At 40.7% G+C, this 14,861-nt stretch overlaps 1 protein-coding gene across 1 annotated transcript in view; it reads left to right on the forward strand.

Annotated features, from left to right (window-relative positions):
• SLF1 (SMC5-SMC6 complex localization factor 1) overlaps positions 1–14,861 on the forward strand; it is a 62,732-nt gene that overhangs the window by 17,204 nt on the left and 30,667 nt on the right. The window contains exons 7-11 of the mRNA XM_061608824.1: positions 3,269–3,322; positions 6,045–6,197; positions 10,668–10,834; positions 11,956–12,010; positions 13,989–14,182. Coding sequence (XP_061464808.1) covers positions 3,269–3,322; positions 6,045–6,197; positions 10,668–10,834; positions 11,956–12,010; positions 13,989–14,182 — 623 coding nt within the window. The remainder of the gene's footprint in view (positions 1–3,268; positions 3,323–6,044; positions 6,198–10,667; positions 10,835–11,955; positions 12,011–13,988; positions 14,183–14,861) is intronic.

Here is a 14,861-nt window from a genome sequence, read left to right on the forward strand (position 1 = left end):
AACCTCAAAGCCTATTTTTGTTGGGAGGACTAGATTTCATTGATTTATGAGACGAGGTCCAGCCAACAAGGAAGGACGGATTTTCAACAAGCTCTATCTGATAAAGCGACACGTTCATCTTTTCTTTAGAGAGAGAACGGACTAACAGGCAAGCACCCTTCTTTCTATATTTTTTTACTTGACTTAAACTGTTGCAGTAAAAGGAGATTTGCCAGATGGATCGGCTTTGGACATCTTTTCGGTGAGCTATAACTCTTCTCTGCTATGCACTAATTAACAGCTTATCTCTGTTTTTGTTGCAAAAAGCTGTCCTGGATTTGCATTCTAAAGATATACACAGAAGAGAGATTTCTATTCCTGATTTCTATTCTGAAGAATATTATATTGTCTGAGATTACTCTCTTTTTGGTTTATTTTATTTTGACGAATCTGTTTCTTGACGACGCCATTAATTGTTTCGATCCTGGGAACTACATTTTGTTTTCCTAAGCATAGTGAGATAAGGCTGGCTGTTCTGTTTATACTGTGATGTCATCAAGTTTGGAGTATTAACCCAATTGTTGCTGAAATAAGAAGTGGTTCTCTTATATTTTTCTTTTAAAATGGCAATCAAGAAAGTGGCTGAGAATCTGGAAGTAACTAGGTTTCAGAAAATAATGGATGAGATTGAGATAACGAAACGAACCCTGCGACAGGGTTGTAAGGAGCTGAAAATTGAATTGTGCAAAATGATCCAGGAGTTTAAAGAAATAGGGGTCCCTGTGAGAGAGGAGACCCTGGAGCCTGGAACAAACGTGGAACAGGAAAAAGATTTGGAATTTATGGATTTTAGAAATAAAATCTACTGTTTGGAATTCAATGTTATCTCTGAAGAAATTAATGAAGATATTGGAGATAAGGTTGTCAATGGCATGGATAATCTTCTGGACTGGAATGATGTGATGGAGCCTAATATGGAGAAGACCTATGGAATTAACTGCAGCCATGTGACAAGGGAAAAACTTTCAAGAGATGAGCCAGTACATTTTGTAAAAAAGAACAGAGATATGTTTTTACTGCAGTATTCCAGCAACCTATTCAGAATGGATGGCAAGAAAATATTTGGGATAGAGGAAATTCCCATTAGACTCTTACTATATGACTATGGTTATGACAGCAAGATTATTACGGAATACTGATAATGGAAGATTGGACACTGAAATTACTGGAGTTAACAAGACTATTGAAGATGGAAGATGGAACTAATAGGGATAATAGAATAATGGCTATTGAAATTATTGAACCTAATAGACTCTGATGAGATGGATTAATCGAAATGTTTATTTTGACTATGGTTATGACAATAAGATTATTATAATTATTAATGAGATGGATTAATCGACATGCTTATCTGGAGAAAAATTGATAGATATATTTCTTAAAGAATTGAAACCTCTCTTTGACTTTTTGTGGAAAGAATAAAGTAATGTTTATGAGATTTGATGATTAAGTAAGATAACTACTGGAGGAAAGTGATTTTATAATATGATTTAAGAGACAGGATTGTTATACATTGTAGACCTATAACTGATTTGATCTGTGACAAATGGGAAGTTAATATTTCTATGGTTATGACAGCAAGATTATTACGGAATACTGATAATGGAAGATTGGACACTGAAATTACTGGACTTAACAAGACTATTGAAGATGGAAGATGGAAGATGGAACTAATAGGGATAATAGAATAATGGCTATTGAAATTATTGAACCTAACAGATTCTGATGAGATGGATTAATCGAAATGTTTATTTTGACTATGGTTATGACAATAAGATTATTATAATTATTAATGAGATGGATTAATCGACATGCTTTTCTGGAGAAAAATTGATAGATATATTTCTTAAAGAATTGAAACCTCTCTTTGACTTTTTGTGGAAAGAATAAAGTAATGTTTATGAGATTTGATGATTAAGTAAGATAACTACTGGAGGAAAGTGATTTTATAATATGATTTAAGAGACAGGATTGTTATACATTGTAGACCTATAACTGATTTGATCTGTGACAAATGGGAAGTCAATATTTTACTTTTTATTTTTTTTTGTCTAACTATTTTTGATTTTGTTTTTTGTCTTTGAATGTTTTATGGTTTTGTTTTGTATGTTTTATGAAAATCTGAATAAAAATTATTGTAAAAAAAAACAAAAAACAAAAACACTACTTCCAAGTTTAAAGATTCAATCACTAGAAAATCATAGTTGAGTATGATATTTTTACTGTTGTTGGTGTTTTATGTGTATTTTTGTACTTGGAGACAGTGTTTGTAACTGAATACATTTATAAATAAAGATTTTGTCTGGGGAAAAAAAAAAAAAAAAGAAATGACTTTGATTGAATAGTGAATCCCACAAGAACTAGAGGCTCAGGTGGCCTCAGTAGCTAGGAGTGTTTTTGTTTTTTGTTTGTTTTTTGCAGCTCTGGCTGGTTCACCAGCAACGGCCCCTTTTGAACAGAAATGACTTGACCACTCTAGTAACTTCCAGATTGGATTTTTTCAGTGTCCAATGTGTGGGGCTGTCCTTGAAAATGACTCGGAAAATTCAACTTGTCCAAAATGCAGCAGCCAGATTACTGGCTGGAGTTCCATTTAGATCTTCACTATACAGTGAACACTACTTTCAGCTAATGCTGAAAACGCACCTCTTTACTGTAACCTTTGATATCAGAGATGTATATTTTTAGGACCCACCCCATTTTTTGTGATGTTTCTCATTTTTAAGTTTTAACTGGATTTTAATTACATACTTTAAACTGTTGTAACCTTCCCTGGGACCTCAGGGTGAAGGTGGGTAATAGATTAAGAAGAAGAACGACAAAAGGCTTTGATACTAAACCTCAGCTGGTATATTGTATGGCTAAAAAGACTCCCACAACTTCCATGTGTCTGTTGGGATTTTTACCCTATGTGCCATGTACCAGCAATTGCCTGCAGGTGTCACCAGCACAGCACCCATGGGCAGCTGTGTGCCTACCAGTGTGGTACCCACAAAAGACCTCAGTGAATATTCCTTAAAAATCCAGAATGATTGCTTGAAGGTTCTTTATCATGAACCTATTACTGTAAACCTCAGTAGTCACACCAGAAGTCAGTGAAACTAACTTCCAAGTAAGCAAGTTTTAGATCTAGCAATATACTTTGTATTGTTACTATGCATTGTGATTGACAAATTATGAGTAAGCATACATACTTATCTTAAATCACTAACTTGCCTTTAATTTACAGGCTATGCTAAGAGAATATACTCAAATAGACCAAATGACTGAGTGCAAAAAAGAGGTAAGATTTGGATATGGGGCCAAGAGGGAGGGGGGAGAGAGAGAAGGAGGATGCTGGAATAGTTTTCATTTCTTCCCAGTGATTAGGTTTCAGCTAATGCTACTTTTACCTATAAATACTATGCTAAGACAATAAAAAGGAAAAGTTATGAATGGTGATCACTTCTCTTTGTCCCTACTGGCACTTAACATCTGCATGTAAAGCACACCCATAAACATTTTCCCTCTTCTGCTTATTCAAATACTGCTTCAGGAGTGCCTTCTCGGGGGTCACTGGGAGCTGCAATAGAAAGAAGCACCTAAAAAGCCCTGATGTGTATGCATAACACTCCAAACAGTCTTTCTGTTGCAGCCATTGATTCTCGCATGTGTATGAGTATTCAAACCTGAAGAAGGTATTTGATTATTGGTTCTCCACTGCTTTCCCCTATGGCTTGCTTACAGACAGTGACTGAGTGCAGTCCAGGCTCCCATCTGGGGATCTCTTCTTTTTAAAACTGGATGCTTGTGTTCAAAAGACACGTTTTGTTGCCAATGTAAAATGTGAAGCCATACTTAATTATTTGTATCTGTGTGTGCTGCATAGTGCATACAATCTAGAGAAGCTGCTGTGCTTACACTAAAAGATCCTATGCCCACAGAAATTGCCATGTACTAATGTTCTACATAGCAATCCTTTGGATCTTTTCAGAGTCTGCAGCATAGGGCAATTAGTTAGGCTTAACTATCTGCCTAGCATATCCACCTTTTCTAGCTTTTGAAATTCTCAAAGGGATACACTAGTGCTTAATGTATAATTTATGGTAATTCAGTATTCAATACTCTTCTTGCTTAGGGTGGGAGTTAAGCAGTTTATAAAGTGGAATGCAGCTAGTGATGATGTTGAATAGCTCTGTGAACTAGAGTTGGTAATGATGTGAGGTATATGCCGGCTTTAGAATTTTTTTGTATGGAAACCCCAATTAGTCATGCACCAAGTCTCCAGCGACTTAATCCCTCCAGTCCTGAAGCCCACCTATATAGAGAGCATTTTGAAAAATTGAGTTTGAGAATGTATGTTCTACAAGACCAACATAATTCAACAAACAACAAAAAGGTATATGCTTTCACTTTTATTTCTTCCTGTACTGTTATATTACAAATAACATGGATACAAATAATGGAGGATGGAAAGCGTTTAGAAGAATATCTGGCATAGAAATAAGTGGAAGAGATTTTGGGGTATGACATGAGTAAGAGAATGTTGCTAATTCCAGTAGGTTAATCCAGTAGGCCAGTGGTGAGGAACCTCAAGCCCACAGTCCTAATAGGCCCAGCATGGGTCCCAATTTGGCCCACAAGGCCATTTTCCCCATGCTACATCCACCTGCCTCACATCTGAGATCATATGTGATGTTAGGTGTGGGGCAGATAGAGATGCCACATACACAATCAAGAGCCTTAAAGTGGGCTCCTGATTGTGCATTGGCAAGGGAATTTGCTATTGTGTAAGCTTGCCAGGATCAGCTGCATTATCAAGATTCCCATGGGGAACTCGGTAGGGCAACTGACACCTGCCTGAAGCAAGGCATGGGGAACTCTACTGGCCTTGATGTCACTACCTATCAGCTGGTAGGCAATAATTCCAGACCAGAGCTTGGAAAAGTTACTTTTTTGAACTACAACTCCCATCAGCCCAATCCGGTGGCCATGCTGGCTGGGGCTGATGGGAGTTGTAGTTCAAAAAAAGTAACTTTTCCAAGCTCTGTTCCAGACATGCTGGATAAGTCATGCAACTGATTCCTACAAAACACTGGCTTGGAGTTACCCTATCAGCTGATAGGTGGTAACTTCAAGCCTCACTTGGCTTGGATTTCCTTTTGTAGTGCAGCTTGCCATGCTGCAAAGGAAACATTTGTCACTTGGCAATCATAGTAACTCTGGGTGATTGACAAGTGGGTGGAGCTCCACCCACCTGTCACAGTGGCCCACTGGAATTAGGGGAATCAAGTATCCAACCCACCAGCCAGATCCAGTTCCCCAACCCTACAGCAGGCAGACATTCTGCACTCTGCAGTTCAGTTTTTGTAACTAAATTCAAGTGGTTGTTCTTTTCCTTACTTAAAAGTAATTGCCTTTGTTAAAAATAATGTAAAGCAAACTCCGTACATGGTTTAAATGAAATAAAAAATTAAAAAATGTTTTCAATAGAATTATTCTTGTAGAAAAGCTCTCTGAGCAATCTGTATTGATATACTCACAGTTTCAACGTTCTTGTGCCTTTGGATTATGATATGTCCGATTCATTTTCTTTTTCTGATGTAAATGCTTCATATTAGGGATGCAGCTTAGATTAGTTTTTAAACACATTTGGTTAACTAAAGAAGTATCCCAAGTAATCAGGCAGCAGACTGTTTAAAAACATTTTTAATACAAGTACATATAAAAATTGCAGATAGCTGTTCAAGCACAATCTTAAAAACAACATTCCTTTTTCTGTGTCACATAGGAGGAAATGTGACTTCTAAAACTATACCTACTTTGACACATTTGTGCATTGTCTAAAAATTAAAAAGGCATGCTTTGAGCTTCTGAGCTGCCACAATTCATAAGCAAATATAATTACTTGATTAATCAACAAACTGTTATGATGACTCAACTAATTTCTGTAAACAGCCCTACTTTATTTCTGTGTGTACCTAATGAATGTTTAATCTTGTAATTCGTAGTCTTTCATTTCTTAGGTAAAAAATACTCGCTGTTCTGGAGGAATCAACAATATACTTGAACTAGTAGATGACCACTTATTTCCTATTGCAATCACTGAATTTTTCTCTGGGAAAGATCTCATTCCTCCTGCTAAACTTCTTCACTCTCTTCTAGAGCACATACTTCAGGTGAGAATGATAGCTTCTGAGAACTGGTACATTTCAGTGGCTAACACAGCAATCATAACTATAGAAAGTTGGCATAATTACGCCTTTTCCAAACTTTGACTTACATCACCTTTTGTCTGCTAATTTCTGCCAGGTTGCTGGGTCATGTGGCCAAGCTGAAAGGGATTTGGAATAGGTGTAAATATCTCCTTGCCCCCAAAAGCCCCCTTTTTCCCATTTATATCAGCAGACGTTATGCTGGCTGAAGTTCCACCGAGTAAGCAGGGGAGAGGGACTTACCCCGGCTCAGATATGAAAGCCCAAAATTCACCAAATCCAAGCTGTCTCATCCTGGCAGATCTTGGGTTTGGATTTCACTGTAGGAGTGTGAGTGGCAAAGTCACTGGTTTGTCTCATCTCACCTTAGCTAAGCGTCCCTGCCGTCAGCTTCTCAACTTCAACATAAGCTTAATACTGACCTCCCTCACAAGATTGTAAAGATATTACTCATAGCACTATGCAAGTACTAAATATTATTGTCGGATATGAAATAAAATGTCAGCATAATAGATATACAGTGCAATCCAAACCCAGGATCCACCAGGACAAGAGAGTTTTGATTCGACAGATCTTGGGCATACCTGGCTCATCTGGGGCTATGCTGGCATATGTCCTTCACCCCAGCCTCCCACAAAAGGGGCAGGATGGGGCAATGATAAACTTACACCTGTTCTAAACCCCCTCAATTTGGTCACATAACCTAGCAACCTGGCAGAGGAAAGCCTGCAAAAAATAATAATAATAATAATAATAATTTTAATTTATAAGTCGCCTATCTGGCCAATGGCCACTCTAGGCGACGTACAACTCAATTAAAATACATCATAATAAATACAGTACAACAATAAAACAGTAAAACAGTGACAGTTCAGAGTAGCAGGCAATTAGTCAAAAAGATTAACCCTCCCTGGAAGTACCGAAGGCCTGTCTGAAAAGCCAGGTCTTCAAGGCCTGGCGGAATACATTCAGGGAAGGGGCATGTCGAAGATCATATGGGAGGGAGTTCCAGAGAGTGGGGGCCGCCACTGAGAAGGCCCTCTCTCTAGTCCCCACCAGCCTAGCTGTTTTAGTTGGTGGGACTGAGAGAAGGCCCTGTGTGGCTGATCTTGTCGGGCGGCATAATTGGTGGCGTTGGAGGCGCTCCATCAGATAAACTGGGCCGAGACCGTGTAGGGCTTTAAAGGTTAATACCAACACCTTGAATTGGGCCCGGAAAACAACTGGGAGCCAGTGCAGATCGAGCAGCACTGGGGTGATGTGCTCCCGGCGACGACAGTTTGTAAGTAGTCGAGCCGCCGCATTTTGTATAAGTTGTAGTTTCCGGACCGTTTTCAAGGGTAGCCCCACGTAGAGCACATTACAGTAGTCCAAACGAGAGGTGACCAGGGCGTGTACCACCAATGGGAGCTGATGAACAGGGAGGTAGGATTGCAGTCTACGTATGAGGTGTAATTGATACCAAGCTGCCCGGCTCACTGCAGAAATCTGAGCCTCCATGGACAGCTTGGAATCAAGGACAACCCCTAGGCTGCGGACTTGGTCCTTTAGGGGCAGTTTCACCCCATCGAACATCAAGTCAATATCTCCCAACGTTCCCTTGTCCCCCACGAGTAGCACCTCGGTCTTATCAGGATTCAGCTTCAACCTGTTCCTTCCCATCCATCCACTCACGAATTCACATGGTCTCCACAGCCAACTCTGGTGAGGATTTAAACAAGAGATAGAGCTGAGTGTCATCTGCATACTGGTGACACTGCAGCCCAAATCTACTAATGATAGTCCCCAGCGGCTTCATATAGATATTAAATAGCATGGGAGAGAGGATAGAGCCCTGTGGCACACCACAGTTGAGAGGCCAAGGGTCTGAAACCTCCTCCCCCAATGCTACTTGTTGATGCCTATCGGAGAGAAAGGAGCGGAACCACTGCAGTACAGTGCCTCCTATTCCCAGTCCCTCCAGGCGATGTAAAAGGATACTGTGGTCAACAGTATCAAAAGCCGCTGAGAGATCGAGGAGGACAAGAAAGGTGAATTCTCCCCTATCTAATGCCCTCCTCATATCATCCACCAGAGCGACCAAGGCTGTTTCAGTTCCATGTCCAGTCCTGAAACCCGATTGGTATGGATCCAAATAATCCGTTTCATCCAAGTGTGCCGACAGCTGATTAGCCACCACTCGCTCAATGACCTTGCCTAGAAATGGTAAATTTGAAATAGGGCGAAAGTTATTCAAAACTTGGGGATCCAAGGAGGGCTTCTTTAAGATGGGCTTCACGACTGCCTCCTTGAGGGCTAATGGCATTACACCCTCCTCTAGGGATGCATTAACCATCGCCTTAATCCCCTCGCCCAATTTCTCTTTGCGGCTCACAAGGAGCCACGACGGGCAAGGATCATTTAGACATGTGGTAGGCTTTACAGTTGAGAGCACCTTGTCCGCATCCTCAGAAGGGAGAGGCCGAAACAGATCCCATTTAACCGGCTTGCAACTGGCCAACTCTGGTTCATCCACTGTATCCACGGCGTACGGGATCAAGTTCCGTAAGTGTTCGATTTTATCAGCAAAGTGCTTTGCTAATTTGTCACAGGAGGCCTTTGACTGTCCAAGGGTTCCTGAGCAACTGGACCGACCAGGCTTCGGACCACTTGGAACAGCCTCCTGGGACAGCACTCTGCGGACGCAATGGAGGCAGCAAAGAACTTTTTCTTTTCTGCCTTCACTGCCACTTGATAGGTAGCTACTGCTACTCTAACCTGTGTCCGGACATCTTCGGAACGTGATTTCCGCCACCGGCGTTCTAGTCATCTCACCTCCCGTCTCAGATTACGCAACCATGGTGTATACCATGGTGCTAACTGAGTTCTATTCAGGGGGAGAGGACGTTTCGGAGCCACCCGGTCCAATGCCCTGGTGATTCCCTCGTTCCACTCTTATCACCAGGGCATCGACCGGGCGGCCTTCAGCAGGTTCCAATTCCCCAAGCGCAGTCATGAATCCTTCTGGATCCATCAGGCATCTGGGGCGGACCATTCTAAAAGGTGGTATAAGTCAAATTGCTCTTGAATAGAGTTTGAAATAGGAGTAACTTTAGCTGGCATAAGTTAAACTGGCTTTCTATATTTGGGATTGCTGTGTTAAAGGTTCATAAGAGGGGGGTTTTCTTTCTTCACTTGCTTCTGTTTTTAACTTTGTTTTCCCATTGGTTTTTTCCCCTCTTTTGCTGCTAACATTTTTAATATCTCACTTAAAAACAAGCACATTAAAATAGATCCCAATTAATGGGTTTAAAGCACCATGCACATTGATATTGCTATATGTATCCTTTTTGTACTATTGAAATGTTAGTCGGGTTGACAGGCTATGCTGGGGAAGCACTTTTCATTGCAGTGAATAAGGAGTTTGCAGGAGCGGGAGGCATCCTTTTCCTTATGATTTCTGTCAACCATGCTGTGGCACTAAAGGGCAAGTGGAGATGGGAAGGCCCATAGCTAATTTTCTGAAGTTGTAGCCTTTGCCCTTCAAGCCCTTCTCAGACTGGATGCTCAAATGTTTTGGAGTTGACTGTGATTTTTTTAGCGGCAATGGTGGCTGGTGGCTTCATGTCAATGGAGCAATGGAATCCACTCGAGGGAGGGGGAATTCCAGGAGCTGTCCAAGATGCTGAAACCTCAAAATAGGTTTCAGCAGCTTGGACAGCTTCTGGGAAAACCCAGAGTGGATTCCACTGCCCCACTGACATGGAGCCAACAGCTGCCACTGCTTAGTGGCGAGGGGAAAATATTGCAGGTATGCTCAGACCAAGTTATTATTTCAGAAGCAAATTTCAAGGGCTAGCTTGCCTTATTCCTTTTCAGGGCACTGTATGCAATGTATACCCTATCCATGTTAGAAAAAGCAGCATACTCTATCATGTCTGACAGACAATCACCATGTGAGGTTGTCTTCAGTTAGCCATTCTGGGTGCTAGACTCACTCAAGTCAAACAGCAACTCCTTTTCTCACTGAACACACATGTGCATGTCAGTCTGGAGGATGTTAAATTTCCCTGTGGAAAGGAACCATAGCTCCGTGGAAGAGCATGTGCTTTGAATCCAAAATGTCCCAGGTTCAATCCCTGGCATCTTCAGGTAGAGCTGGGAGACACACTTGTCTAAAATCCTGAAGAACTGCTGCCTGTCAGTGTCAACAATACTGATGTAGACAGACCAATGGTCTGACTTGGGAATATAGGAAGCTGCAGTTTCCCATGTATTCTAGAACCTTGGCCACAGTGTATCTAGGTTTCAAGGCTTCCAGTCTAATTTAAGGAAATGACATAGAGTGAATGGGGTGGGCGTATTAGACCTAGAAAAGAACCTAGAGCCTCATTCCCATCATCACCTTTTAACTCATGCAATATGAGACTGATATGTTTTCATGTTTGATTACAGGGAAATTCAGACTCTACACTTTCTGTTCAGTTTTTTCGCATCATGTATGCTCTTCTTCAACATGATCCTCCTTGGAAATCACATTCTATGTTAAGATACTACCTGGATATTCTTCAGTGTCCTGTTTGCATGAGAGGAACATGGCCTCTGATAGAGATGCTTGTGAGGTAAAACTATTCTGGAATAATTACATTGGCCTGGTTCACACATAATACTAAGCCATAATTAATGTTAACCATAATTAATAAACCATAGTTAAAGCTGAGGCATCTCACAAGTGATCACTTAAATCTTGGTTTATTATATCCCCCCTTCCTCCTTTAAAGAAGGCCCAAAGGAAGAGCCTCTCTTTACTTGTAGCTTTGTAGATTGTGGGCAGTAATTATGGTTATGGAGGTGGTCCAGGTTTGCACATATTGCTAAGCTGTGGTTAACGTTACTCAAGATTTATAAATCAGCTACAAACCTTTGTTAACAAGCAACCTTTCACCATAGTTAATAAACCATAGTTAAGTTGCTAGGCTGGATTCACACATAACATTAAGCCATGGTTTGCCATTATGTGTGAACCAGGCCAGTGTGGTGTACTGGCTAATGTGTTGGATTAGGACTTGGGAGACCAAGGTTCAAATCCTCACTCAACCATGGAGCTCACTGGATGACCTTGGGCCAGTCACTGCCTCTCAACCTAACCTGTTTCACAGGGTTGTTGTGGGGATTAAATGAGGATGGGAGAAGCATGTACACTACCTTAAACTCCTTGCAGTAAGCACAATTCATTTTGGGTATGGCTTGTTGTATAGAGTAGTCCTCTGTCTTTTTTGACAACTTCATTTGGGAAAGAGTTTACACTAGCTAGAATTGTATTTGAAACAGCCCCTTTCATCCATTTTAAAATTAGCTTTTTTAATGAAGATAAAATGGAAAAAGTGAGTCCTTTTTCCAATTCTGTAGAGAAGAAACTGAGAATGGCTGTGCCAGGCTCAAGGCTGCTTAAAGCACAATTCTATACATGACTGCTCAGGAGTAATTCCCATTCAATTCAGTGGGTGTTGTTTCAGGATAAGTAGGTGTAAGATTGGAAGCTTAGGGAGGTAGCAGCTGCATTGAGATTTTATGTTGTCTCAAAAATTAATGTTGTATGACCACACAGCTTGTCCCAACCTGTTGCTATTCAGAGTGTTTCCAGATGCTCATTCATTCAAGGTTCATTTGTTTATTTATTTATTTATTTATTGTTTATTTATTTATTTATTACATTTATACCCCACCTTTCTTTTCATGATAGAAACCCAAGGTGGCCTACATATGGTTCCCAGGCGGTCTCCCATCTAGGCACTGACCAGACCTGACCTTACTTAGCTTCAGCAGGGTGCTGGCCTCATGTGCCTTCAGACCATGGCCAATGTAACAACAATCCGATGTAAGATGAAAAGGCATCTTACAATACTGGAAAACTTAAAATTCTTTTTCACCCATGTATTTTTTTTTATAAATATATAATGGCATTAAAAATATAATATATGAAAACAAGAAAGCCCTACTTCTCTATTGAATACATTATTTCTTAATAATAATATATACGTCTTGAATGCATGCCAGCCTCAATATTATGAAAAGGTGAAGGAAGGTGACAAAATTTTCATCATAATGGATTATGTGCTGTGATCTAATGTATAAGACATCACAAGGAAGTAAGCTTGCATGAAGAAAAAAAATAGTAGATTACCAGGGTCTACGTTGAGTCAAGAAGGGTTTTTTCTATATCTGAAATATTGGTTTGAAAAATGCATCACTTGAATTTTATTTGTGTTTTTAAGCATAATTAAAACAAATAGCAGGGAAAGTTACCATTTCAGCATGTCTCTTTTTTCTTAGATAACTCACAAACCACTCACTCAGATGTTTTTAAAGCCCATAGGATTTACAGCAGCATTAGTACTCTGAGTTGCTCCAAAAGCCATTGAAATATTGCAAGTAAACAAATTTCATGTTTAAGATTATAATTTGACTTTTGACTAAAGTAGTTCATGTCTTCTGAACATTTTTGTTCAGGGAAAACTGATTAAGGGGGTACATTATTGAGGTTTTTAAAATTATGCATGGTGTGGAGGAAGTAAACAGATGAGTTTTTCTTCCCTTCAGTGTGCTAGAACTCAGGGTCATACAAATAAATTGATTGGCACTGGATTCAGGACAGATAAAAAGAAGTGCTTTACACAATGTAAAATTAATTTGATTTATGGAATGCAGTGCCACACAACATGGTGATGGCCACTAAATCAGATGGCTTTAAAAGGAACTTACAGAGCAATCCAACTCAGTGGAAGTCGGTGTAAGTTGTGCCAGCGGAAGAAATGCTGGTGTAAAGTTCTGCCACATCCAATTGCCGTTCAGGAGTCTCTGGGTTGGCTGTACACCAGCTCATCTGGGAGCTGCACACAGGGACCAGAAAAGAAAAGCCTGCTCTGCCAAATACCCGTACTGGAGAGTAAGCCCTCTCCACTGAATTCTGGTGCATTTATTTTCATAGACCGACCTTTTTCCTGATATAATTCCTGAATTGGGACCTGCAAGAGTGCTCTGAACATGAATTGGATGTGGCCTCAGTCTCCTCACCTTGTTCACGCTCCTGAGATGCCTCCAGGATGCCCCTTTTTGGGGACTTACACTGGCTTATGCCAGCTTCTCTTACACCGGTCTCAGCTGGACTGGCTGAACCAGGCTTAGGAATTTACACTGGCATAGCCCGGCTAAGCCAGGACCTAGCTAGCTCAGCTGGAAATCCACCACATCCAACTCCCCTCAGCCTGGCGTAAATGCCAGTTGGACTGCACCCTTATTCATGGAGAATAAGTCTATAAATTGCTATAGGTCATTAATTGCTATATTAACCTAATGGGAATTTTTTTAGATACAAATAGTAAGCAAAATATATTATTTTAGAAATCTATAGGATTTATAATATTTTAATTTAATAGTGTAGTAGGGCAGCTAAAAATCCTTTCCTTAGTCTGCTGTCTTCCCTCTGCCTGTTACGCACATGCAGCCATGGTAACTTGGTATGCATGGTACAGCTCAATAAGATAAGATAAGGAAAAAACACTAGTACTGAAAGTCTCTGTCCTTCCCATGTCATGAGAGGAATTAGCCCTGGAATGTATTAGCTCATAGTAGAAATGTGCTGGTATTAGATATTGCTTAACGTTACTTGATTGGCTAGAAAATAATGTAGGCAGTGTAACCTCTACGTAATGCTTATGTGTAGCTCCTGCTTAGGAAATGCTAATGTCTTTGTCCTGAAATGTATAAAAACCCCAGGCAAACAGTGCCATGTTGCAGGACTCCACCAAAGACCAAGGGAGACTGACCATGCACACGCAACTAAAAAAGGCCTACCTTTGCTGCAAGCTTGTGTCTTCAATTTCTTCAAGGACCCCCAGTCCAAAGGACCCCAAAATTCCCCGTCAAACCCCCATACTTGGAGGCAGTATGCCACTGAATAACAGTTGCTGGTGAGCTACAGCAGTTACTGCCTTCATGACCTGCATGTGGGCATCACAGAGGCATCTGCCTGTCTGCTGGAAACAGATGATGGAAATATAATTCTGGATGCAAAATATCAAGATGAATAACTTGCAGCAATTAGTAGGTTTGATCTAGACACCTCCATCTTCAAACAGAAGGGCTTCTTCCATTCATGGATACGTGCCTGATCAAACAGAGGCTTCTGCTCTGTTAATTGAACACTTCCATGGGCAGAAGCTGGAGGGAGCGGTTTTTGGCAACCTCCCTGCACTGTTCTGGAGAATCCTCCCAATCCTCTCAAGCAAGTTCTCAGGGGCTGCAGGGGGTGAGAAGAATCACATAAAACTGCTCCTGCAGTTTCCAGTTTTGCTGAAGGCAAGTCTGGATTCAACCCAAAAGGTATTTCAAGTTTAGGTTCGTGAATTTCATGATCGCATTGTAAAGTTTCTGACTTTTGATGTTGTCAGAACTTGATTATTTGCTAAAGCTTGAGGTCCTGATCCAGTAGATTATATGCAAAGCAGATGGTGCTGTATGTATACAGGCTGGTGTAAAAGCTGGAATTCAGACGATTAACTCTTTGATGAGACATGGGGTGCAGGAGATGTTGAATCCTGCCCTCAGTTGTCCCTCTACAAAGGGAGAGATCAGTACTGTTTCATCATA

This window comes from Rhineura floridana, chromosome 1 (genome assembly GCF_030035675.1).
Source record: "Rhineura floridana isolate rRhiFlo1 chromosome 1, rRhiFlo1.hap2, whole genome shotgun sequence".
Taxonomy (NCBI): Eukaryota; Metazoa; Chordata; class Lepidosauria; order Squamata; family Rhineuridae; genus Rhineura; species Rhineura floridana.